The following is a 27,648-nucleotide window of genomic DNA, read 5'->3' as shown; positions in this document are numbered from 1 at the left end:
CTATTTTACTGTGTTTGATGACATTGTTTATCTTAGTGATGATATTTCCCATTGAGGATTTCAGTGTCATATTTCTCTGGTCCATTGACTATATGTAATGTTCTGTTCCCTTTAGAGGACATCACTATCTCCCCTGTTTGAAGTAATGAGAAAGACAAAATCATAAAGATGCCAGGAAATTATTGCTGAAAATTTGGCGAACTTTCATTTTGACAGTGTGTGATCTGCGGTTTTGTTTTAATAAATTCACAATAGCAGACCAAAGTCAGGCCACTGATGGGGAACTTATTATTTCAATAAGAGATACACTAAAGTGCAAGAAACTACAGTTTAAAAAACCCCTGATGGGATAATAGCAAGAATATTACATTGCCACACAGCTTAAGACAGGATGGCCTATCTGTAGGGCAACCAGATACTATTCAGTCATATCAATTATATTTACTGAAATGTTAGTTTTGGTGTCATTAGAGTACAGCCTTGCATCATCTAATACTATAAATAATGTATGTCAAGCCTACAATATGCAGCATTCATTTGGAATATTTTTTACATTCTTGTGTTACTTGCCATCATGTACAGATTTCTGGATCTCCTGCTTGATGCCCACAGATAAAGAAATGTTCATTGTTCATTGTGTGCATGCACAAAGTACTTATGGAATGTGTAGTCTTAGAGGAGACTCAACTGGTGGAGAAGGGCTTCCAGACAGTCATTGAATAATGATTTGTTCATCTGCTCCATGCGTCGTGGTATTGTGGGGCAATGTCACCCTTAAACCACGTGCTCCTGGTGATGATGAAACCAGCACAGTTCTTTTCTGTGCACATGGTGGTGAAATCTACCTGTGTAATACACACAGGCCCTAAATTATACTACTTACACTCCATAGTAGTTGGTACAAAGTATTTGTTATCATATCTAATATTGAAATAAATTTTAGTACACTATTGCTTGAAATAGAAATTAACAACAAATATTATTTATCAAGAATACAGTATATTTTCAGAACAGTCTCAGCTCGAAAAATATTGTGCAGATATTTGGTGTATTAAGGATGGGATGGACAGTTTCAAATGAAGGCAGAAAACATATCAGTCCAAGGCTAGGCTATTCAAAAAATAATCCAAAAAGCAGACTGGAACATAACTGAAATATGCTTGAGTATTTTTTAAACCAATGAAAAAAGTAATCTGCAGTGCCTAAATGCTTAAAAGACCTGGAGAGAGCTTTGGTTACATAAATTTTTGTACTCCCCCCTTTATTCTTGTGGTCAACCCCTAAGCATCTGATACATCAAAGACTGTGCAATTGTTACCTCATGTCACCCCCTTTAAGTTGGCAATCACATGTGGCATCTAAACCTAACTGATAACATTCACGATTAAAGAAACTCCTGGAAAACACAATGCTGGTGCCTTACCACATTTTACCTCGCATAAAAATTGAACTGCTAACTACAGATCAAGTAATTTAAAGGTAAAATAATCAGAACTTTTTGTCAATTTAGAGCCAGTCAAAGGTGCACATTCAGTAAATAACTTACTCTCAAATGTTACACCTAATACCTCTTCAAACTTACTTTTGGGTGTGAAAGCCATCCTTTGGGTAAAAAGGAAGGAGCTTTTCTTCTTTTAATATATATTACAATGAACTCTGTATTCCTTTACAACCACGGTACAGTGCAGCTCAATAGATTTAGCAGAGACCTTTCCCAATCTTTGCTGTTCTGCCTTGACCACTCTTTTGTATCTCTCAGTATCTATTATGTGTAATTCAGAAATGCCAATATAATCCCTTAAAGTATTGCCAGGGATGCTAGATCGCCTCATGGCTTGTGTTAGTGAGCATCATTTCTCGACCTTAATGTCCAGACCGGCCTGATATCTGGGATGGATCCCATGCATATTGGATCCTGTAATTAATTCTGAGATAGAACGACCGAAATTCAATGTCAGTGTACACAAAAATTTGTTGTTTACAAAAAGAGCAATTATCTTGTAAGGAATATCATCTTACAATCATACAACCAAGAAATAAATAGGGGTGATGCTTATTATATTCAATTGGTGGAAAAGCAGTTTAATTTTTGAAATACAAGTAACTTAAATGCATAGGCAGTGTGGTGAGAGTTATCCTATTGTTTCTTTCACCACTGTAGTAAACAAAAAGTTTTCACTCATTTTTGAAATGGTTGCAAAAATAGATGATACAGTCCCTTCAAATACCTGCAGCCATTTTATTTGATCAAAACAAAAGGGCAGTAGATAATATCAAATCGATCATGGAGGAGGGGTGGAATGGTAGTTTTGTGACTTTGTAATTGGCCATTTTCATGGTGTTAGATTTTGTGATTAAGGGGTGGGAAGCAAGTTGGCAATTGCTCATGTACCCTGACAAAATGCTGCCAGTTGACTTGTTGCTAAGAATGACATAACCATTTTATAATTTTGTGTGCTAGCATAGAAGCCTGGTACAACCTTTAAACTCTAATTGTTTCATTTAACTGGATATCAAAGCTGTGCATTCAGTAAATAACCTACATGATTAAGTATGAGGTGATAGGAGAGTGTTGCCCACCGCAGCTGTAATGTACTTTGCTGGCTTTCACTCAAAATTTCAGGAGTATGAACATAGTCAATAGAGGGGAATGGTTTTAGGGCTGGCAAACATCAAAGGAGTAAACAAAGATTTCAAGACTTATGTTGGAAGGCCCATGACCTCTCTGTACCTCAATATTTTCCTTGCCTGTGTAAATCTTGCCATTTAACACATGGTCACATTTAGATTCAGCTAGGGTGAAGGTTTTATTCCAAATCTCCCTGGCTCGATTGGGATAAGTTGTCTGAAGTGTAATTTCCCTTTAAACTTGATGAGTGTTTCGTTGGTAGCAAAAGTTGCCTATCAGGCAAATACACCTCCTGAAACCTGGCAATAACTAAGTTCAAGAAAAGCTGAATTTTGTACTATTCCGAGTCAGGTGAGGGAGGAATGTTATTGTCAGCAAAGTGTAGGTACCACCAAATTTGTAGAAATGTAGTATGGAACATTGCAGAAGCAACGAAAGGAGAGCTTATAACAGGATTGGTACTCAATTAAACTGTAATTCTTGCGTTAGTCACCAATCCCATACTGAAATAATGATTAAGCCAAGCTTCCATGTCATGAACAGTAATTGGTTACTATACAGAAATTTCTACTGGTCCCCTCTTCTGTTCAGCATATAAAGTTTGTCTGATCATCCCATTATTCTCTGCAGTGTTGTCATATATGTCTCCTTTTGATGATGGTACTGTGGGAGTGTTCAAGTTGGAATATGAGTCTGACTTGCTCTTTTGACTAGGGGTGAAGGAAAGAAGATGGAACCATGCACAGGGTTAATTGCAATTGACCTGAAATGGTAATTTGTGAAGAAAGTTGCTGGGCTGTACTGGCACAGACAGCCATAATCAACAGTACAACACTGTAGACATCAGAACATGTCTGAAGGGGGTATTGAAATGCACAGTTGGATCCATATTTGTGCTCCTGCTCAGTAGTAACCTTACTTGAAGTGTGACATGCTTAAACGGAGTAGTTGGATAAACTTTCATAAGTGTGCTCGATGAACTGCTCTAATCTAGGTGAGAGGAGGACTGGTATGCTCTAAGCCAGTGAGTCACATATATTATTTTCTTTTTTCCTTATCAACATGGCACATTGTTTCTAGACAACCTCACCAGGATCCCCTTGCAATGAATACACTGTCACTTGAATCCTTACCCACATTAACACCAAAGAATAAACTTGTTGGCTTTGACTGACCATCTGGAAGAGAGTGAGCTACTAATGCCTCTACGTTCAATGTGTGATTGATGTTAACAGAAAGAGTTTTTTAATGTGAAATATCTGGATTGTCAGGCAACCAATGTACATGATCAGATGAGATCCATGGATCACAACAAAGCTTTACCATTTCATCTGGTGACATTTGAAGACCATCAATCTGCTTATCAAATTTTCCTTTCTAAAGAAGATTTTGGAACTTTTTGATAGAATAAGTGCCAGGGTGGCTTATCACAGAAAGGGGGGGGGGGAGGGTAGGTCAATGCAAACCACTTGAGTTTCTTCTCGACTGCTCTTGTAATATCTATATTTAATTTTTCTCAGAAAAGAAGATTTCAAAACTTATTTGATAGAATTAGTGGCAGAATGGCCTATCACAGATAGGGGGTGAGGGTAGGCTGATGCAAACTAATTGAGTTCTTTCTTAACTGCTCTGGTTTATTGCCTTGGTAATCTGAAGAATGTCTTCAATTCCATGGTGATCAAAACAGCCCAAATACAGTTTTGTGCAAAAGTAATGCAAATGGAATTTGGCAAATTTTGTTATTTGTTCTCGCAATCTTTCGTTGATAGTTTGAACGAAAATTCTATCCAAAGTTTGAGGCCTGTTAAGCAACATTTTATTTGAACAAAGGACACCTTTTTGTTGAATTTTTGCCAAAAAGTGAAAAATTCGTGGCATAATGTCTCTTGGATTATTAGTGTTCGAAATTTTGCTTTGAACTGACAATAGCCTTCTGTGAGGGGTCAACTTTTTTTTACCATTCATGTAAGCAACAGAAAATATTTTTAAACATATTTCCAACCTTTGTCAGTCACCACCACAGCGACAATCAATGTTTGAGACAAAACACAGTAGACTTAAGGACTAAACACCAAAAAGTCATCACGTTGGATTCTGGTCTCGCTCTGTGGATGACAATGAAAATTGGATAAATTGTCTTGAGCATCTTACAGTAATTCCGACTATGATACATGTACTAGGCTGAAATTATCTCCCAGACAAATCCAGATATTTTGTTCATCAACTTCAGTTTCCTGATGTTTAATCAAGGGTAAACCATCATATCTGGTTCAGTGTTTAATCAGTTTACAACGACAAAAGTAAATTGGGATGAATAGCAATTGTAACCAAGAGACATGTATGTGGTGGAAATAAACTCTCAAATGTTGGAAAAGTTTTTAACATTAACTTTGGTACTTAGCATTTTAACCAGACAGAGCATTGTCAATCAAGAAATGCATTCCTTGTTTATTCGTTCTCAATCCCTGTGCAAATAGACAGCACCCATATTGCTTATTGCTTTCCAGATATCACAACACCCATGTTTGTTTGGAAATGTTTATTCTTCACAATTAATGTTTATTAAAAAACACACTAGCTTCAGAGTGTGTAAAGTATTTTAGCATTTAAGCATTTTTCCAGTAGTACTGGAAAAGCTCACTGGTAACCCGTCACATAGAGTACTAAAGTGTGATGTCACACTTCCATGGCAACCAAATTATCTGTTCTAAACAAAGTGTGTCAAGCGTAGCATTACAAGCAAGGCTTGCGACTCCTTTTCAGTTTTTCGGCCTTTATTTTCATGGCTTCCTTGATTGAGTGGACTGTAAGTTTTGTGTAACTTTTGATGACGTAGACGAAAATTTATTCGATTGAAAGAAGATCTTAATCGTCAACTGAGCAGACAGAGAGCCGAAGTTAGAGCTGAAAGATCGAATGCTTTCTCAAAAGAGAAAAAATATTATTTCTCTTGGCAGTTTGATGAGGAGTTTTATTTTGTTCTAGTTCATTTTGGTGGGCGACATTGTTGCTGATTTGCACTCATTTGTAATAGCTTTAGATGTCGCACAGTGCTACTCTAAAATGACTAACTAGTACTACTTAGTGAGCTTATTTTGTTTATATAAACTTACAGAAGAAAAGACAGGGAACCAGGGAATCACTCCAGAATATGCAGTTGTTACTTCAGAGATGGGAAAAAGAGTGCTGGCCCAGAAATTTACACACGTAATGCTGACAAGTTGTTTCCATCAGAAAGATTACCTTGAAAAAGGAAAAAACAGAGCACTACACAGAGCACTAGTGTGCATGACATGGTGCAGGCCATTCGGGCCAAAGAAGAGGAGGCACTTCCTTTGCAAGAAAAACCTTCAACAAGCGAGATTATTCTTGAAGCTGAACTTGATCTTGCAAAGAGGGAACTTGAGTAGCAGAGAGAAGCTGCACAGTACCAGAGAACACATTATTCTGCATCAACTCTTACCACAGATGTTCTTCGTATGGAAACTGGACTACCAACAAAAGAGGTTTTCCAGATTGTAGTAAATTATGCCTCTAGATTTAAAGATTCTTTGTCATACTTTGGAGGGTGGAGTCAATAATTTTTGAAGATCAAATTTTAATCACCCTCATGAAACTGAGACAAAACTATACTAATCTCCACATAGCTCAGTTATTCTCTTGTAGTGTTGTTACCATTTCAAATGTAGTTACAACATTTGTTCATGTTTTACGCAATATCTTATTTGATGATTTGATGACCACTGTCCCTTCTAGGGAGAAAAAAAATTATGCTCTCCTTCATCATTTTCAATGTTTACTAGCTGTAGAATAGTTATTGACTGTACAGACATTGAAATTGCAGCACCCAGTCTTATGAGTCAACAGAATGCAACATATTCAAACTACCGAGGCATGAATTCTTTTAAAGTTATAGTTGGGGTGGCACCCAAGGCAGTTATAACATATGTAAGCAAACTGTATCCAGGATCAATTTCAGATAAAGAAATTGTCAAACAGTCTGGCCTAAAGAACCATATGGCATGTGGTGACCTGATCCTTGCAGACAAGGGGTTCTTAATTCAAGACATTGTCCCAAAGGGTGTTTCTGTGAACATTCCTCCCTCCTACAGAATGGAAAATTCACTGCCAGTGAGATCAGGGCTACTAAAAACATTGCAAAATGCAGAATTCACGTCGAAAGGGCTAATGCACAGCTGAAGGATTTTAAGATACTAAACTTTGTACCCCCCTACTTAAGATGTTGTGCTGACAAAGTATTTTAAGTCTGTGCTGCCCTTGTAAATCTTCAGTTTCCACTGATAAAGGAAGGATGTGAAGGTGCAGAATTTGAGTAAAGATGTGCATGTAATGGAGAAATTGAGAGAGTATTTAATTAATATGTATTAGCTTTGATGCTTAGGGGACCAAGACAATCAATTAACCTTGATGTATTGTTTTTGTTGTTTTCTTTAAGCTTGAGAATCAACTTTCAAATTCCAACATGTCAGAGTTAGCCCATCTATTTGGCTTTTATGTTTAGAAAATAAGGGTGCATTTTCTATTTTTGTAGTGTATAGTATGTTAACAAAATAATAGAGCATTTGTCTGAAGTCACATACAGTAAAGCCAGCATTTTTAGCTGTAAACAAATGCAACTCTAATCTTAAATGTTATAGAAAACACAACATCAAGAATATTTGATTATTCTCAAAAAAAAATTGGGTTTGTTTTCATTACTGAACATGGAAGGTTGCTGTTTTTGTTATTGTTCCAGTATTAAAATTGTCTAACGGGAACATGGTACAAACTTCCTGCTGGTTTTAAACCTTGCAATAATTCTACAAACTATAGTTCTCCCCCAACAATTTTGGGGAAGAGGTGTTTAAAGTAAAATTCCCTGAGCCTGGTAAGGTTTTCTTCCCAGGATGGATCCTTCTTGATTTCAATAATTACACATCAGTGATTTGTCCAAACAACAAAGTAACAGTAATTTCGTTTGGCTAAGTACATTTGCCCTTGCACTTGCTGCCAGTAGACATGATTCCTTTTAAGTGAGTACGATCCATCCTCTTTTTCTCCAAACAAAATGTGTGACTTTTCAAAGCTTCCTCAATACTTGCATCTCTGAATGTATAGGAACACTTCGCCTCTAGAACATGGTCTTCACCCACTAATCCATCAGGGGAAGCTCCAAGAACGCCTGACTCGTCAAGCCACACCCCCGTCTCAACAACTTCAAGATGAGTTTTGGCAGTAAATGTTTTGATGGCTTCAGCCTCATTTGTGACTCCTCATGCCACAGCTTTGACACGTGAGATGTCATATTCCCCCAGGAGACGCTTAATAAGGGATGGGGTAACCCTCTTAGCATTGATGACAGAGCCAAAATTGCTTGCAGTCAAGCGCCCCTTCCTCACTAAATGCCCGGAGGGATTGTTTCTCTGACCGACAGTTAAAGAGCTGATTTGATTTACAATTTCTCTCTCGACCTTTAATTTTCGTCTGATAAACTCTAGTCGTTCAGCAGCAGTAGATAGAGTGAGAAATTCCTCAGAAAAAATTAGCTCTTCCACGGTTGAGACAGGTAGATCCCCCAGTTGTTTTGGCTCTGGGCTTAACAGCCAGCATAGGCCAGTGAACTTTCCATACGCTCGCAATTCTGAATACAGCGCTTCTCGATTGCCTTGATTTGGTTGTCGGAGTAAGGCTGTATATCCTGGCTTGGTTGGAGGAAACATTTCAGAAATAGATTTCCAAGAAATATCAGGTGCATTCCGTTTTTTCCATGAACACTCAACATCAGTCCGACTCAAGTTATAAATTCCATAGATGACACTGATAGCTTCTGCAATGGGACAAAGACAATAGTATTCAGAAAAGTTTCTCAAAGAGAAAAATGATTTCTTTATAGCTGCAAGACAGTCGTGCTTGAAATGAAATAAGAAACTTTTCAATGGTTTTCTTCCTGTTATCTACAACGTTAAATACATTTTTATGTATGCAAGTCATTTTGGAGGAATTCCCCCAGCCGAACGTTAGAAATAACCTGACTCTACTTTACTTTTGGCACACACATGACAACTTAGTTTTCACTGAAAATGGATGTTAAACCTACAGTCTAACAATTTTCTACATTCATCACATCATTCCAATAGTGGAAGCTATATTTTCATATCACTTTACATGACTACCCTATGTCTGAGTTGTGTTTTGTGTTTACTACAAGAATGCATTGATGTTTTATTCCTAAATTAAATACCTAACTTCTTAAACTGTGACAACTCAATTTGATCACTGCTAGGTTTCTTGGTGGTTGTGTTTTCTCAAATTGTGCTGACAAGGGTTGTATTGCCTCATAGCTTTTTGGCTGTTGGTATTTTCTTTTAGTTCCTTGTCCCACGGAATTAAATCATCTTTGAAATGAGCAATCAGCATACCTGTCTGGCTATTATTCGAAAGGGTATGATGGCTGTCTTCAGAAGTTCTAGCTGGAGAATCATTCTCAGACTGCGTTGTCTTCATAAATGAGCCATGTACCATGCCATGGTTCAATGACATACCAGTGTGTTTTAATTGCAGCCTTCCTTGCCCTGAGTGTAGAAGGGAACTCGAATTGGATACTCTGATGGAAATGTCTACAGTCCACATCCTGATGAAATATGACACCATTCTTACCTACTTTCACGTTCTTGAAGGCGCAAGTTTTCCCTCCTTGAACCTGATTAGTATATTGTTCCCAGAGAGTTATCTGAATAGAACCAGATGGATCTCTTAGGGTTGCTTCCACCTTACTCATAGGGCCCATAAATGGTGTTAGCATTTTTTTTCTCGCAATAGGTACTTAGGTAATGGATGGTATGCTAACAGTTGTTGGGATTGTGACTGGTTTAAAGGTGAGTTTAGGTAGTGGTTCCACTTGGATTCTAGAGTTCATCAGTCCACTCTTTGTACCTGCTGTTCTATCATTGTTAAATTTCTTAATTTTGATTAGGCTTGTCCGCTCACTGAACTTTTGAAGTCATTATGTTTTGCTGCTGAGAAGCATACCCCTCTCACAACTTCTGTTTGTGTTTGAATTTGCATGTTGAACCACAAGGTTTTAACACTCTTCTTTAAAAGGAGATGTTGTTGAATATATGTTGTGAATGTAGCCAGTGAGTTCATCATCCATTTTTCAGGAACAAAAGTAGCAACTATAAATTTGACTGTTCACTGGTCATTTGGTTGGCCATTTCTTGTAATCTTATCTTTCATCACTTTTCCTACCATCTCCCCTTCTTTTAGGTCAGTAATGGAAACTGCAGCTCCTACTTCTGGGAGGTTCACTCAGTTACGTATCTATTTTTACATCAACTATTGTAATATTTATTCATCATAATAATTGTGATGAAATTATTTTTTTGTATTGGTGGCAGTCAAACTGAAAGCGAACATGAAGCAATCCTTGATGGCCCTGAGCTTGATGTTGATGCCCCCAATGCTGAACCTGAACCTGTTGCAGAGAGCAAGATTTCACTGGAAGTAGCATATGAAGCAGCCTAGAAGGAGATTGAAAGCCTAAAAGCTCAAATTGCAGCTCTCAAAATACATCCATTTGGACTTGAGCACTTTTCTGACAATGTTAGTATTAAATTTTATTCTGAATTTCTTAGCTATAAACATTTTTAAAATTTCTATCATTTTGTTGAGCCTTCTGCACAACACATGGAATATGTTTATTCTGCAGGTATGCAAGCCAGGAGGCCCTCTGTTTGTAATATGCTCTTGATTGATGAGCTGTTTTTATTTTTAGGTAGAATCAGGCTTGGCCTGTTTGCACAAGATTTTACAGATAGATTTTTATAAGCACATCATCTGTTAGCAGGAAAATAACCACCTGGGCAAATTGTATGTATTTTTTACTTGGCACCCAGCCAGTCTGGGTTTCTAGGGAGCAAATTGATACATCTATGCTGCAAGCTTTTAAAGACCTATATCCAACAATAAGGGTGATAATAGACTGCACAGAGTTACATGTGGAGACCTCATCATCATTATTGCTTCAATCTCAACTGTATTCATCATGTAAAAGCAATACCACTCTGAAAGGACTTATTGATATTGCTCCTCAAGGAGCAGTTACATTTGTATCCTCACTTTACACAGGTTCCATATCAGATAAGGAAATCACTTGCTGCTGTGGTTTTTTAGATCTCTTAGAAGACAACAACTTGGTGGTGGCAGACAAGGGGTTTGACATTGAAGACATATTACATAAAAAGAAAATAAAGTTGAATATCCCTCCATATCTCCAAAGTAAGGGCCAGTTTTCAGTAAGGCCATCCCAACTTAATGCTTCGTTTCCCATCACCCGACCGACCCATCTTTTTGGAAAAGTTAAAAAAAAAATTCTTGATTCACTAGTCAAAGTGGCAAGTACTTTAATTAACGAGCACATGATCTTGTCGTATTTACACTAATTGTCATAAATTAACATAGATACAACATTTTAAAGCCTTTTTAGACATTTGAGAGTAGTTTTAATATACATCTTTTACCATCCGATTATATCTTCAAGACCAAATGTGAGATTTAACATGCAAAAGTAACTGGAACACAAACGGAATGTTTCTTGGAAAAGAACATTTCGTCAAGACAGCTTTCTTCATTAAACAGTAACTTTCTAACAGTCTTGCTTGTCAGTTTCAATCTCATAATGGGGGCGACTGATGATCATGAAAGTTTAGTTCTAACACGAAGTTGCATTCAAGGTTTCTTCTTCTTCTTTCCGGTGGATGCTGTTACTGTTTTCGGGGCGGAGACAGCAGGCTTGGCACCCTTTTCCGAGCAGGCCGGACAAACAGGGTTAACCACTTTGTATTGGCACTTCATCTCTTCATTCACTAGTGCATTGGGTTCTGTGCTTCCACATCTGCAACAGATCAGGTCAAAGTTTTTTGCACGAATAATACTGCTTTTCCACTGGATCACTGCATGAAATATCCTGGCGTACAATGAAGATTTCTGCTACAGGATGTCCTTCTGGGAGGATTGGAGCTCCGCAAGTGTACATAAGGGTATCTACAGCCTGATGGAGTTGATCCGTGCTTGCACGAGGCGGTTTAGTTGGAGCATACACACACCTCCACTTGCCACAGCTCACACATTCAACTGCGTCACGCACCTTCTCTTTTGTGAAGTAAGCCTACCCAGACTTGTTCTCTTGGGTCTTTGCCCCAGGAGGATCAACCTCTACAGTGTCTTGGCCAAAGGTGTCATCAAAGGCTTTGTAATGCTCCTTGGCTGCATCCATAAACTGAGGGTCTGGAAGCCACGTCAACTGTCTAAACTCAAGGAGTGGAAGGCGTGGGGGACGGCAAGTCTTACAAACAGGCATTCTAATGACCTCGCGGATGAAGTCGACGTTGACGCCATCAGCATCTTTAAGTTTAAGGAGCCCTTCAATAGATGGTGCTTGTTCAATGGCTCGCTGAAGCAAAACTTTGCTGTGATCAGCTAAGGATCCATTTGTGTAGATGGCATTCTTCACTTCCTCTCGATGTTGATCAGATGGTGGAGCAGCTAAGCATTTCTTTACTTGAAATGAATATTGCCGTATTCTGCAATGTTCCTTATACCATGCCTGCAGCTTTTCTTTCTTCAAGAGTTTCGTCCACTTTAATGGACTCGTCAATGTTGTGAACTGCAAGAAACTGCTCGTGGATCTGCTCGTCACTGGCAGGTGGTAAAATCTGAAACTGGCTACCTTTCAGAGACAATCAGCTAAATCGGTTGTTGAGTATAGACAACGGCTTCTGCAGGCTGTCATTGATGACCACTTTTACGTCAGGATTCTTTTCAGCTGCAGCCCGCATCTCTTTCATGTTGGTGGGAGTCTTGATTAATTCCTCCTTCTCTTTACTCATTTCCTCCCGAGAAAGTGAAACCCCATTAAGTGCTAAGTTCAACACAGACATTATACCGCTCTGTTGGATTTGCCCACGAGTTACCAGGACAAGTGTTGATTCTTACGACCACATCTAGATTGTGCCCCTGGAAAGTTGGGATGGACGCTAACTGTGTCTGTCCATGGCGAACATTATGATTCGAACCTCCATCAGTGATACTAGCAACAATTGCCTTCCCTGAAGAACCGATGAGGTGTGAATTTTGTTGCATGTCTGAGTGCTGAAGATGGCTGGAAAATTGAATCTTTAACTGCAACATACACCTGTAAAAATGTAAAGGGAATTAATTATTGCATTAACTGTCTGCCCATTGAGATTTGTTTAAGTACCTCAGCTTGATTTTGTCTAAAGATGTAACGATATACTTTTTAAACAGACAAGAATGTAGCTTTTGCGACGTTAAAGTTACTACTACTTAATCTATAATAATTGATTTGTGTTTGCTGGTACCTCTCTTCCATACTTAAAACGCCTTTGGAACTGAGGCGGCTCATTCAAACAATGTATTATTAACTACGTCTACATGTACCTGTCCTTGATAAAGTGAGTCACCAGGGTCGCTGGGTATTTCTTGGATTAAAGTCACACTGGGGGTCACAGGAATGTGGCAGAAGTTGTGATCTAACGCCATGGGCCTTGTCGACTCTGGACTGGTCACAAGCACTCTTCTTCCTCTGTCTACTGATGCCAAAGGACAGTGTGGTTCCCCAATATTGATGAAATGCTTGTCGTCTTCCATAAGCAAGAACGAGTGGACTTTAAACTTCACCAGGAACGATCTCAGGTACTTTGCCAAAGCTGCACAGTAGTGTACGTCTGGATGGATATGCCTAATTTGCCTAGTTTGAACATGAAACCAAACATTGAACCTTCCAGTGTACTGGGTGACAGAACGTCAACTGGGGTCTTTTGGCCAAAACTGATAGCGAACCCAGGCCTCAGATGGAATCGGGGTTTCTTTGGGTAACTTTTCTTTCACTTGTTTCATCAAATCAGGCACACTTATGGCTACGGGAATGTATCCAACATCTCCATGTCTCCTTTCCTGAGCTGCCATGTGCTTCTCTAGATAAGACCCTAAGGCTTCCCAGAACACCTCGTACTTCTCTGGATGACCCTCATTCATTTCTCGTAAATCGACGGCTAGATCTGGATCCTCGGAATTAATTGCCACTGGCATTCTGATGTCAAGAGTGTTTGAAATGGCATTGTCATTTGCTGAACTATCATCAGTAAGAAAACAATAAATAGCCCTTCGAATTGCAGGCGTAATCTTAGCCACATTTCCAAACCTGCTTCGAAATTCTGCCTTCATAGCTCTGGTATGGAACGTTGGCATATTTTGTTTGAGAACTGCGGCGACTCTGTCTGACAGTTGTCGATCTGTACCGTCATTGGGGACCTTCCAAAAGAAGACGCATGTTCTCCAAGTTCCTCCAGGAGAATACTTCAAAACTTCAAATGACACGCTGGGGAGACCGTTTTTCAAAAGAGTAGATATGTAATGATAGCGGGTATCTTTCATGGCATCATCTCCAATTAAATCGTTGAGAAAAATAGGATCATAACATGGTCTAGTTTGGATTTCATGGAAAAGGTCATTGTAGCGCTCTAAAACTGGCCCTGAACCTTTTGAAAGGACAGTTGTGATAGTCGCATCTGTGAATGGGCTGCGAGGTAAATTAAGGCTCATTTGATTTGCACTTATCTTCTCGTTCTTCCTTTCCAACATACAATGATACTTCTTCATACTATTTCCAATCTCTTCAAGATCCTGGAATAGAACAAATAACTTATTGTTTAACACAAGCCCTATTAAACGTGTTTTACGTCATGCCATCTATTTTCACCGCTAACGTTATTTTTAAGTGGAAGCAACGTACTATTATTAATGCCTACCTGTTTAAAAGTTTTCCACTCAGACCTTGCAAGCCACGCAAATAGCAGCATGTCATAAACCTCTGCTACTTTCTCTGACAATTCTTCATGTAATATCTGAGGTCTTGCTTTTTTCTTCCCTCTCCAGTCATTGTATCGAAATACAGATATTTTCATAGCATTTTTTATTTATCAAGACATTCTTCTTCCTGATTATGGGAATCATAATAATATAAACTTACCCAATGAAACTCGATGCCGCCAATGCCACGTTATCAATATCATCATGCAACCCCATAATTAGTTTTGGCATCTTTAAGCTTCTTTCGATGAATTTTGGAATGTGAGGATCCAAGTACCAATCTATATTGGTAAGCTTCTTGAAAAACGCAACACCTTTTGTAAAAAAAAGTATATTTATATGTATTACATAAATATATACAAGACACAACATTTGAATTCGAGGTATGAGTTGAAACATATTAAATCCTTCAAACACCTGCAACATTGCGTGCCATTTTTGTGGATATGACAGTTAAATGCAACATGATAAAAGATACAGCAAAAATAATATATTTATTTATACTGTTCAAGAAATTTTAGAAGAGAGAGGCATCAAATCAGTGTGTATTCACTGAAATTCTAACAAAACTGTTTTGCTTTGAAGACTTCCGATGGGGTATTTGTTTTTTAATACAATTAATAATTTTAGCCACGCCCACAGTGCCTCGATGTCAGGATCCGACAGTTTTCTAGTTGCTTGAATTTGATAGAATTCTCGATGTAGAGGCCAACACCGCCGTGATAGTCTGTGGTGCGGTCACGATGGATAAATGAGTGGCCTGGGATCTGCAGCTGTGAGTCACAGATTGTCTCTCTTAACCACGTCTCGGTAAAGAACCCTAAATTAGGTTTTAGATCCAGGACAACAGACAAACCTCGTCAATCTTGGGTGCTAGTGATGTGGTGTTAGGGAGTAGTGCACTAAGGCCAAACACTGAGTTTTCTTTCCCCTGATTCGATGGAATTGTAGGGGCAAAACGTGAAAGGTTTCGCATGCTCGGAGGGCGCTGGGGACCATAAGGCCGGTTCCGCAGGCGATTTCGAGGCTTAATCACCGGAATGGAACCGTTGTTTATTCCAACATGCTGTAAGGTGTCAATCTGAATATTTAAGAGGCTGTCTCTCTTATTTCCACCCAGTCAATTTTGCATCAAAAATAATTTTACCTGAAACTCTGTCAACAGAAAGACTTAACCTAGGAAAGAACTAAATTAGATTTGGTTTGATTCGAAATATTTTTCTGACTGCATTAGGGGTCATAATTATTTGCCAGTCCGTAGGACTTTCGCAACGTCTCAAAAATTGAAAAATAGGCATATTTTGTAACATTGTAAAATATTTGATTCGCATAGTTAAGGCACAGAATTTATATCAGATTGCTTAAAAACCTTTCTAGTTTGCCAAGAAAGTTAGAATTTTCCCTCTCAATATATTTGAAAAGGCGAATTTTAGCATATTCTGACCACTAGAAATCGCCATTGGCCGATGGCCGTAAATAACCTTGATTTAGACGTTAAGTTTTGGGTTTTGGGACCTGGTTGACGACTCTATCCTACACAACCGTTAATTTGAGACCTTTATAGGCAAAAATGTGCAAAAACCCCTGTACGTTTTCGATTTTTCAAAAGTTATGACCGTTTGAACCAGCACATGTACGAGCATTCGCGATTTTTTCACTTACACCAAAATCGAACCACTGAAGCAGATTGCGTCATAACTACAGCTTACCCGCTTTGCAGCCCGGCTTCATGGCTCGCTTCAGAATTTTTCTAATAACCAAATTGGTGAAATCCATGATAACTTTAACAAATAGCTAGGTATTGCCTTCGAAAAGTAGGCGGCATCCATCGTGATTCGTGGTATCAAAACAAATTTCGGAATTGGCCACATTTTGCGGTGAATCACCCATTTAACATCGCTGCATAGCTGAATTTTTTCCAAAATCAGAATATGAACTCTCCATGTCCGGAAGCTGAGGGAGAAATGAAGGTTTTAGGCTTCTGAAGTGAAGAAAAAATCGGTTAAATTTAGATCCACTTCGCTGTTATACTGTTCTCACAAAGGTCCACACAAAAGAGAAGACCGCTGATAGCTTGTGCCGTACGTTGTACCGTATGGTTTTGTTTTGTATCCCAATGTAATATTTGGGGAGAAAAATTTTGGATGAAAAGAATAAATGCTTTTACCTGAAGTTTGATATCATATAATTAATAAATCAATTTCAAATATCCTGAGCTTGCTTCTCTCGGTTCCGCGTCGATTGTGTCCACAGAACAGCAACCTGTCAATAGCTGAAGAAATTGGCTACCAACGTGACAAAAACTTGACACATGCTTCATAAGAACAGATGTTATAAGTGTTGCTTTTGGTAAATTTTCGATCGTTTTCATCAAAACAGTTCACTGACTACTAGATATTATAATATATTACACTATAACAACGCCGTCAGAACTTGATATTGGAACTGAAGGTAGTTTGTATCTGTAAAGCATATTCTACACTTTCAGCCACCGTATAAGACACTGTTTACATAAGTCTACTCAGAAACACATTGACAATCACTAATCACGTTCAACAGTTTGTCTATGAGAATATGTTTTTTGTCTCTCAATTTTACAGGGATCTCAAAATGACTACAGATGGCTCTGAACAAAACCACATTGAATTTCTGAAGTGTGTTACTGTGGTAACGTTCACAGAAGTCCTACGTGTCGTAGCAGACTGGATGTGAGACTTTGATCTCTTTGTTAACTTTGTCTACCAGATCTTGTCTCTCTTGAATTTTCCTGGACGCATTGGACATCTTCCTCCTCATCCAGCGATATCCCGATCACACCCTGATCTTTTCGCAGCATTGGTGCTAGCTGGGAAAAATAGCTCTGAACTTGGCTCTTTGTCAGCCACTGTTCTCTAGTGAACAAACGTGCATTTGATTCACTTTTTCGCATTTTGCATGTCCACTGCAACTTGGGCGGGGTCTACCTTTCGCCCAGTTCTTTCTCCAAGTGTTAACCGTGCCGTTAGGTATTCTTTTACCTTCTCTGAAAATCTAACGCTGCCCCTTGGTTTGCTTACAGCCCATCCTGTTCGTAGAGACGAGTAGGGCGAAGTATCCACGGGAGAAGTGAGTGGTGTACTGGAATCTAACGAACAGCTCGAACACTCGATACTAGCGGTATCTATCGACGAGAACTTAAGGGCCCAGTCCCTTTATTGCATCATACTGTCTTAACCTGCTGACTATATGCTTTCCAACGTCCAGGTGCAGCTCTAGCTGCGAAAAGGTTTCGAACACTTCAACACATCCAAACACAGAGCATTCAAACAATGGTGTTGTACTCTCTGTTTCCTTGCTGCCCTTTGAACGACGCTTGACCACATGCTTTTCAAGAGGATTATAAAACCCTTGAGATTCTATGGTTTGAAGGGACGTTTGACCTTGGTGCTTGATATAAATTACATCATGTGGAATGTACTTCCCTTTACTGATGCCATAACATTTCCAAACTCTCAGACTGGTATCTCGATATTCGAAGTTGTGGAAGCTGCTAAAATGCTCAATCTTATTTATACAGAGAGTGTTCTTTGATTCGCCAATGAAGTCCTCTATTCGTGCTTACTGCAATGAAGGGCACGATGTTCTAACTGCCTTGGACATGAGAGATGCATTGACGCAACACCCAGTGAAGGGAACAACAACTGCAGTGAGCATAGTCGACAAATCAAAGAACACTCAGGGTAAAGGTCGTGTGGCAACCTTGACCTGTTAACGATAAGCTCATATTCTTGTACTGTTCCTTTAAGCTGACCTAAGTGACACGCTTGTAGATGATCATTGATATCACCTCTACATTCTGAAAGCTTTAACAACCTCGCTGAAAAAGCACTTGCATGCCATACTACACTTGCAGGCCTTCCAAAAAAAATAAAGGGTCAGCGGGTTCACCCCCAATGGTTAATGCGGACCTCTGTTATGCGCGGTAGTGCAATTGTTCAGCTTTAAATTCCAAAACCCCAAACTTCGACACAAAGACTTACAAGTGGAGTTCTATGACTGATTCTTGAAGAGAATGCAGCTGCAATCCAAAGTTTCAACGGGACATTAAGCGTGAAACATGGCTTTAGTTTTCGAGTTTAGTTCGCAACAACGAGTCAAAGAAGAGTATCGATAGATGCCGACCGCTGAATTTTGGAGTTACTTGCTGGAGTTATCATAAAGTTCACCAGTGTGGGGAGCGAGGAATATCTGAAATTTCACATAAACCCAAGATGCGCCGAAAGTAAGCTGTATTTATGACGAAATCTGCTCCAGTGGTTCGATTTTGGTGTAGGTGAAAAAATCGCGAATGCTCGTACATGTGCTGGTTCAAACAGTCATAACTTTTGAAAAATCGAAAACGTACAGGCGTTTTTGCATATTTTTGCCTAGAAAGGTCTAAACTTAACGGCTGTGTAGGGTAGAATTGTCAACCAGGTCCCAAATTCCAAAACTTAACGTCTAAATCAAGGTTATTTACGGCCATCGGCCGATGGCAATTTCTAGTGGTCAGAATATGCCAAAATTCGCCTTTTCAAATATATTGAGGGGGAAAATTCTAACTTTCTTGGCAAACTAGAGAGGTTTATAAGCAATCTGATATAAATTCTGTGGCTTAACTATGCGAATCAAATATTTTACAATGTTACAAAATATGCCTCTTTTTCAATTTTCGAGACGTTGCGACGGTCCCTACGGACTGGGAAATAATTATGGCTCCTAATGTGGTCAGAAAATTGTTTTGAATCAAACCAAATCTAATTTAGTTCTTTCCTAGGTAAAGTCTTTCTGTTGACAGAGTTTCAGGTAAAATTATTTTTGATGCAAAATTGACTGGGTGGAAATAAGAGAGACAGCCTCTTAATGTGGGAGACGGTGCAGTATGTAAATTACTCTCGCCATTGAGGTTTACCTTTTCGCTAGGGAAGTCGACTAGAAAACTGCCATAGCTGGACTAGGGCTGTCCCATGGAAGATTCCAGCACCGTACCGGGTCTCGGTAGGACCTGTCTCCTCCTGTTACCACCACGAAGGCCACGACGCGTAGGCTTAACTCTAGATAGACCAAGGGAGGTCAAGTGTTGCCATAAGTCTGGTGCAAGACGGTTGTTAGTTTGGATTGAGGAGGATAAAGACCTTAGGAAGGAGCTCGTATAGATGGCTGCCATACTGGAGAACACTTCTCATCCAACAGGGTTATTTTGCGTAGAAATAATGAGTAAAATCCAAGATTTTCCAGAGATCAGTATTAACACGTGCTGCCAGGCGGGCACTCGTGACACACCTGACCAACATCACTTCCAAGAGTAACTCATTTCTTGAGTTCTAGCTCATTATCAGGATTGGTTGATAAATATTGAACATTTCTGAAGTCCACAAAACCTTCTTCTACAACTTTAACTTCCAACAGATCAAAGGGTACTAGGCCTTCTTCTTTGGCTTCCATGTGATACACCTCACAGTCCAGTGTACAGCCAAGCTAGGGACAGACTGGATCAATAATAAGTCCAGAGGGAAACGGATTAATTTTTCCTTGCTTGGTAATAGAGACCTTAAGCAGCTTTGTCGCGGATGAAGACGAGAACGACCAGAAGTCTTATTTCACCTTTTCTTCGGAGTGCGCATGTCTGAAATTTCGTTTTTGTTTTTGTGGCGTTTTTGAGGACGGCAGGTGTCAGTGTTTTTCGTTGTGGTGAGAACGTAGGTAAAGTATCTTCCATTTTGCCGTTAAGTGACGATCGTTCTCATTCTTCCGAACAAGGAACTAATTCTCAAGCAATATTCTTTGTATATTTTGTTCAAGGTTTTGATATTTCTCTAAAATGTTGTCTATTTGACACTGGTAGATGAATGCAATAGACGTACAGCAACCAGGAAGCGCGGGAAAAACACGTAAGCTCAAGTTGTTTTGGTCTTTTGACAAAGCTGTGCTTTAGAATTTAGCTAGATATGTAATATTATCCCTCATTCAACTGAGCCCTCATTCGTCTCATTCTTACCAGAAATCACCAGATCCACACATTGCAAATCACACTTCGTTCAGCTTCTTTTGATCACGATATAAAAGCAAACCTTTTAAGCAAAAAGAAGTGTTTCATACCTTTTACTTTTTATTTATTTCCACCGGATATATGAAATACAATTTACACCACCCGCGTGTAGCATAAGCTAATCTTGGAGGGTATCAGTAATAAATAAACATAAATATTAGTCTACAATATTACTACAGCATAAGATTGACATTAGTTGTAAGGTACAAATTATATTGGTATAATAATATAATTGAAACCTCAGCCTTCAATAAACTTAAAAAGTACCTGCCTAATAGTGAGTGTTTCTCCATCTCTAAACTTTTGAACCCAGTTAAAATACTCTGTCACAGACACCACTATTGAGGAGTCTGTTTATTTGTAAGCCTTAATTCACCTGAATTACTTTATTCTTCCCATCACCCTTCTCAGATGTACATGTAACCTTATTTTGTACACCTGTTTTCCCTGTTGGGAGGGTTTGTGTGAGCAAGGGGGTAAAAAAGAGTGAAAATGATAAAAAACTGGGAATATCATAGCATCAGTAAAGCTTGGGGAGATGCTAGAAGTGTGTCAGAGGTAGAGAGGTGGGGGTAGAGGATAGACAAATTCAACAATATTACACAAAATAATAAGTAATTAAGTGATAAACAGGATGCTAAAAAATATATTTTCAATAGAAAGATCATGGAAGGAATTTTTGGCAAAATCTCCTAAGTTGATTCAGAGTGTGTGAATTTGTTTGCTGGCCACCCTCATTTACCTTGAATTTCCCAGTATATCCTTATAGGAATCACGCCCCCTTAATTTTTTCCATTCCTGGTAAATCCTTTGTAGTAATGGTCTAAAAATAATGGATCTACCACTGAAGCTGTCAAAGTAATTTTTGGCTTGTGTCGTTTTTCATAGAACCAACTTTGCCTGGACAAAGGACCATGACATCTTGTTTTGTAGAGAGCTTTTGGTTACTGAGCCATATGCCCACAAAGTTAGAAGTGTTGAAAGAGCAAAAGCCTGGGAGCAGATTGCCTCCAGTTTAAATAGCATCCAAGCTCCAAAGTTTAGAGTTACAACTAGATCCGTACGTGATCGCTACACACTTCTGACAACCAGAAAAGCAGAGGAGTTAAGAGAGGAGGAGAAAGCTTCAGGGATAGAAGTTACACCAACAGAAATTGACTTGTTATTGGAAGAAATTTTGGAGAAAGAGAAAGCTGCTAGAGCTGAGATTGAGTCTGGAGATACCAAAAAGAGAAAAGCAGAGCAAGACAAGGCAGGTGCTGACAACATTAGAAGACTGGCAATGGAAAGGATGTCTCAGACTAAAACCAGGGAAAGTGATGTGGGAGAAACTTCTTCAAAGAAGAAAAAAACAAGGTGCAGCTCACATGAGATGCTTGAATTTCTGGAGAACAAATCTGAGAGGGACCACCAAATGAAACAAGAAGAACTAAATTTAAGAAGGAGTGAGCAAGAAGCAATGACTGCTATGATGAGACAGCAACAGCAGCAACTTCAGAATTTGCAGGCTATGTTTGTAAGCCAGCAAACACAGCAAACACAAGCTATGTTGGCTCTCCTAGAAAAATTTGTTAAGAATTAAAGGTGACAAGGGTTTTTTCCTTGTCCCAACTTGTTGTCTTTCAAAAGCCTTCATAATTATATCACTTTGTAAGGCATTGGTTATTTACAATTTGTTTGGTAGTTTTTGTTACAGTGTACTTCTGACATTAGGTACTTTCCTATTTAATGTAAACAAAATGCTAATGGCCTGCTGTTGCCTATATACTTGTGTTAGTTACATCACATCATGTTGTGATGCTGTAAAAAAATATTAAAGTTTTTTAGTCTGACTGGCTTCTGTACATTTGTGACATTCAGGCAAAATAATCATGAAGTGAGGGTGGGTCTAATTAAAAAAACTTGGAAGTTTCATTTCCATACAGGCATGTAAGTGCATTTCTCAGAATTGCACAGACAATATACATCTTGCCAATACTACTCAAGCCTATTTTAAGATTTTTTTTGAAGTCTATGAATTTAAAGTAGTTCACTATGTCCCCAAATAGCCATTCAACGGATTCCCTCACAGAACTCATACTGGCATTGTACTCTTGCATCTGGGGTGTTAAAACAGCATTTCTGAATGGTTGTTGGAGTTGCACTCTGTGCGGGTAAGCTGGATCACCATATAAGCACATTAGTGGCCATGGGGGGAAACTGCATGGTGCTGGAGATCTTGCAGCAAGCCTGATTCAGCTAACATAGCTGCATCATGTCTTCTACCTTCTGAAAATGAAAGGTTTAGAAAACAATTAGATGCGTGGACAATGGTTGTGACCTTGTGGTGCATACTCAGTAGAGAACCTGATGGAAATTTAAGTTCTTTGCAAAAGAATTCATTCAATATTCTCATCTGCAAAATTATATCTCTGAAGAGATCAATCACCTCCACTTGATGGGACTTTTTCGGTACTTGATTCCTGATTTTTACCCTTTTTGACCTTTTTTTCAAGGGTTCGGTTCCTGAAAGGTGGAATAACTCTATTCCAGGGATAAGTCTGCCTTATTCCAGTCATAACTTTATCCCAGGACAAAGTTATGACTGGAATAAGACAGTTTTATCCCTGGATAGTGTTGTTCCACCTTTCAGGAACCGGCTTTTGAATTTTTTGCCATCTTAAGTTTTTTTATTTTCTTCATCTTTCTATTTATTTTTCAGGGTTATTTTTAATTAACAATTTTAAACTGAAGTGACTACCATGCATAAATAATTCCATACATTATTATAATTATTATTACCTATTGGGCCATATAGGTTTCCTATTAACCCATTCGGTAGAGCAACAGATTGAAATTTTTAATGCATGGACTCCCTTGTGTCCATTGTATACAGCCCTCTGGTGCTGTCCTGGGCGACTTATTGGTCGAACCGTGCCATCGACAAAACCAAAACAGTTGTCCAAGGGAGAGCCTTTAGCTGAAATTACGTCTGCATATTGCTGCAAATGGTTGGGTCCATAACTTGATTGTTCCACTGAGTTAGTCTGTGGCCATGCCTGTCATAGACATAATCGAGAACAGTATTTATCATGCTTAAGACCGGAACTGGCCTTGCAAATCTGTGCACCATATCACTGTATCAACAAGGGTAAGCCAGTCGCTTCAGTAGCATACATAGCCCTTCTATGCCATCACAAACGGAACGCTGTGGGCACTGGAATGTTGGGGGAATATGTAGCCTGTCTGCCAGCAAGGGAATGTGCCATTTCTCGACTCGAAACTCAGTATAACACTCAGCAGGATCCATTTCCCCCAAATCGAATGACGTCTTTGTACAAGACGCGGGTGCTTAACTTTCAATTTTCGCGCCGAAAACGATGTTCTCCTCCCAGTGTCCTAGAGCATGCCACGTCATAATTTGGTTCTCATTTTCGTCCTTGACGAGCTGCTTAAGGTCCCTAATATTGGCATAGGCAATAACTGCAGTCGGTTCCATGTCAATACCATGTTACATGTCTGCAGTTACAACTCTCCTGGTTGGGTACAATTGCTTGACAGGATTTTCAAACCCAGATAAATGTTTGGAAACATCTCCAAATTTACTAGCAGTTATTCTTTTAGCAGGCAGTGAGTACCAAAGCTGGCTGTCAGATTGTGAAAGTATTGCATGCTCTAATTGCACAGCTTTTTCTTGGGATAAGTGTGAAGTTCCAGGGCTGCTTGTTTTTCATTAGCAAAGTTGGGTAGAGGGGGCATGAAAAGTCATTTATAACATATTTTTCAGACAGCTTTTGTTGGTACGATAGAACTGACCCTTTTGGGACATTTCCAAATTTGCATGCTACCATTTCATAAGATCTGCTTACGTCCTTCTTAGGTGCCAAAGTTGTCATCAATGGCTTGGGCTTAAGATCATGTAAATGTTCCAAGATCATTATTGGTGAGTGTAAAGTGGTTTTGATAAGTTTAGAGTAGTTAGTTAGTTAGAGTAGTTAGTACCTAGCTGATGCTTTTTCACCCATATGTTCCGAATGACTTTGTTTTGGATCTTTCTCTCACGTGGTATGCTCCATCTCTGTGGCAGGCTAGTACATGTGAGATCGTCAGGTATTGCCTTAAGACCAGATTGTTTACAGTGAGACAGATAGAAGAGCAACACTATGATGTGATAGTAGAATCCTCCAGCACCAGCAACACAGGAACATCGGCCTTTTAAAATCTTTGAGGCTGTTGCTATATTAGCTTCAAGTGTATGTGGTGGTTCACTGTTCTTCATTGATTGGTAACACCTACCCTTTACTCTCAGAACGTCTTGTGAGTAGGCCACTAAAAAAAAAATAACACATTGTGAACATTTGGGGAAATTTAGGAACGGGATTTGTTTCAATTCAATCCAAATTACCTTTCACATTGTGTTTCTGTCACTACTTGCGTGCCACGGCATCCACTGTATTGTTGAATGCTCTGAAATCAATAATAAAGGTACAGAGTATTGCATACAACACAACTAGCTAAGTTCAGAAAGAGTTTCCCTTAACCACATTATTGGTCAAGTGAGTTTACAACTGGTAAATAACAAGAAGATGACAACCAATACAAATTTTGGAGAGCTAGGAGAAAGTTAAGTTTCCAGATTAACTACCGTATTTACCCGCAGATAGGCCGCACCCGCGTATTGGCCGCACCCCAAACTTTCAATGGTTTTCATGGGAAAAAAAAAATTGTTGAGGTCAAGTACCAGGATTAATAAAGCAAAGTTTGAAATCAACAACAGCTGATGTGAATGAAGTCAAGTTTATTTTTGCAATAATTCCTACACGAACGTGAAAATGTTCAAACTAGAAACTAAAAAAGGTCTATTCGCTAACATTTTATATACAAAATAGTCTTAATTAAAGATAATTTTTTCGAACAAGTTTCTGTCCTTATATGTACAAACACGAGTAAAGTGAAGCATAACCCTTGTAAACACGTTCGCCAAAATCATAAACAAGTTGTAATCTGTTAACAACTATTAAAATATTTACATGAAACTAATATGCATTCTGTGATGAACTTTTCAATCGATAAAAGCTACACAACAAAGTTTCATTGTTGTCCGATCAAAATTAAAATCCATTGAAATCACCTTCATCAATGTCACTTTCACCAAAAATGTCACGGTATTCTTGTTCGTTCACATCCAGGACGGAAACTTCCTCTTCACCAGCATAGAAAAGTTCACCTTCTTCGTCTACAATTGACTCCGCTCCATCATTGGCGGCAAACGGATCACTTTCATCCATATCTTCCCAGAGAATGTCGTCTTCAGTGCCATCAAGTGCGTTCGTAATGCAGCATTTGAGAAATGATCGTTTGATGGTGTCTTTGGAAATGGCATTCCAGCTGTCTAGAATCCACTGGCAAATCTGGTGGAGGTCAGGTTTTCGAATGCGGCCTGCTGGTGTGAATGTGTGGTTTCCAGCAAGCATCCACTCGTTCCAGTATTGTCTTAAATTGTCTTTGAAGGGCTTCTTGACACCGACGTCCAAAGGTTGTAAAAGACTTGTCATCCCACCCGGTATTACGGCCACATCTGTGCGTGAATTTTTCAAAACCCGCTTAACATTGTCACTTAAGTGAGCTCTAAACGAGTCCCACACAAGGAGATTTCTTTTTCGTAGAAGCCCGCCAACTTTGGTCCAGATGGAGTTCAGCCAGTCTTTTACAAGTGATTCGTCCATCCACCCTTTGGCTTGAGCACGAACATGGATACCCCGTGGCAGCACCAAATCTTTTGGCAGAGTTTTTCGTTTAAACACCACATAGGGGGGAAGCTTCGTTCCATCTCCTAGGCAGGCTAGCATCACTGTGAAACGATCCTATTTTATAGAGAACGGTGGTGAAATTTCCTGCAAAGTGACTGGAAAAAGGAAGCACTCGAAAGGCTCACGAGGAGGAATGGCTATTCCGTGCAAGCTGTTTTGGACATCTTCAAACAAGAGACACGTTAAAAAACTTGATGCGCTCATTGCTGCAGAGAAAATCAAGATTCTTGGAAGATATGGAATTCGCGCTTAGTTGTATGTGATGTAAGTTAGGAACAATTTAAAGCGAACATTAAAACGCCAATTTACTGTACTACCGTGAGTTCTCGTGCATATTAATGAGGTGTCAAAACGCTTGTACCCGCGTATAAGCCGCAACCCCAATTTTGGTCCTATTTTTCCGGGAAAAAAGTGCGGCCTATCCGCGGGTAAATACGGTACTCATTTGTTAAAAATTTGCATACCCTTTGTTGGGTAAACAGTGGATGGTGTTCTTGAACTGCTATAGCTTGGCTATAGCCTGTAGTGGCTGTGGAATTACTAGTGCTAGTAGTACTAGGACCAGCTGCACTAACAGTGGAACTATCAGCATTAACTATCAGTCAAAACCTTGTGTTCTCTTCTCAGAACAGAAGCTGCTTGTGTGACTTGGTTTGCAGATGAACTCTAAAAATGAAGTTTTAAATTCACTAACAAAAGCAAAGATGTGATAAACTCCATTATTGACTGACAATTTAGCTTCTAAGTGTGCAGGGGGTTGTATGAAGTAAGAACCGGGTACAAGTGATTAATCAAATGAAATTTCAGGCAGCCCCAAGTTCTTCTTACCCCCCTTCCATTCCTTCCCCATTGCCTCGAAAGTAAAACGGTCACTTTTGTTCTTGTTATCAGACCTCATTTTGGGAGTTCAAATTGCTATTAGCCATTTTTAAATGATTCTTTTCAGATTCTTTGCGTGTACTTTAAATGGAGGATTCTTACCACAGATAAGCTGCAACTGTTAGAAATTTCATGGTCTTAAAGATTAAATGAGAACCTGAAACAAAAGGAATGACGAAAATACAAATAAAATGGATCATTTTAGGTGACTGCACAATGACAGTCTAGGCAGTCAGAACTGTCCCAAGGAAATGTGATAAAGCAATTTAATGTTTTAAGACAACGAAACTACAACTAATGGACAGCTAAAAGCTATAAAAATTGGAGATTAGGAAAACTATATGGTTTGAAGTGATAGGAAAATGTACTGTGCAATAAGCTTAAGCTAACTTTCA

General features: G+C 39.1%; 1 protein-coding gene and 1 pseudogene across 1 annotated transcript; one reads left to right on the top strand and one right to left on the bottom strand.

The window, feature by feature from the left end:
* Window positions 1-7,431: 7,431 nt before the first annotated feature.
* Window positions 7,432-9,111, bottom strand: LOC149048660 (uncharacterized; annotated as a pseudogene).
* Window positions 9,112-10,370: 1,259 nt separating this feature from the next.
* Window positions 10,371-22,416, top strand: LOC149048659 (uncharacterized). Its single transcript, XM_089201373.1, has 2 exons — window positions 10,371-10,841; window positions 21,474-22,416. The coding sequence occupies exons 1-2, from the start codon at window positions 10,501-10,503 to the stop codon at window positions 22,165-22,167; spliced, it is 1,035 nt and encodes a 344-aa protein (XP_089057499.1). The 5' UTR covers window positions 10,371-10,500; the 3' UTR covers window positions 22,168-22,416.
* The last annotated feature ends 5,232 nt before the right edge of the window (window positions 22,417-27,648 follow it).

This window comes from Pocillopora damicornis, chromosome 3, assembly GCF_964200805.1.
Source record: "Pocillopora damicornis chromosome 3, jaPocDami1.2, whole genome shotgun sequence".
Taxonomy (NCBI): domain Eukaryota; kingdom Metazoa; phylum Cnidaria; class Anthozoa; order Scleractinia; family Pocilloporidae; genus Pocillopora; species Pocillopora damicornis.
Note: the sequence above shows the minus strand (reverse complement) of the source record. Positions and strands in the feature narration are given on the sequence as shown.

Coding starts and splice junctions, on each gene's coding strand:
- LOC149048659 (XM_089201373.1), top strand. CDS start 10,501: ATGTATTTTTTACTTGGCACCCAGCCAGTCTGGGTTTCTAGGGAGCAA. Junction 10,842..21,473: donor TTGGTGGTGGCAGACAAGGG/GTTTGACATTGA, acceptor CGTTTTTCATAG/AACCAACTTTGCCTGGACAA.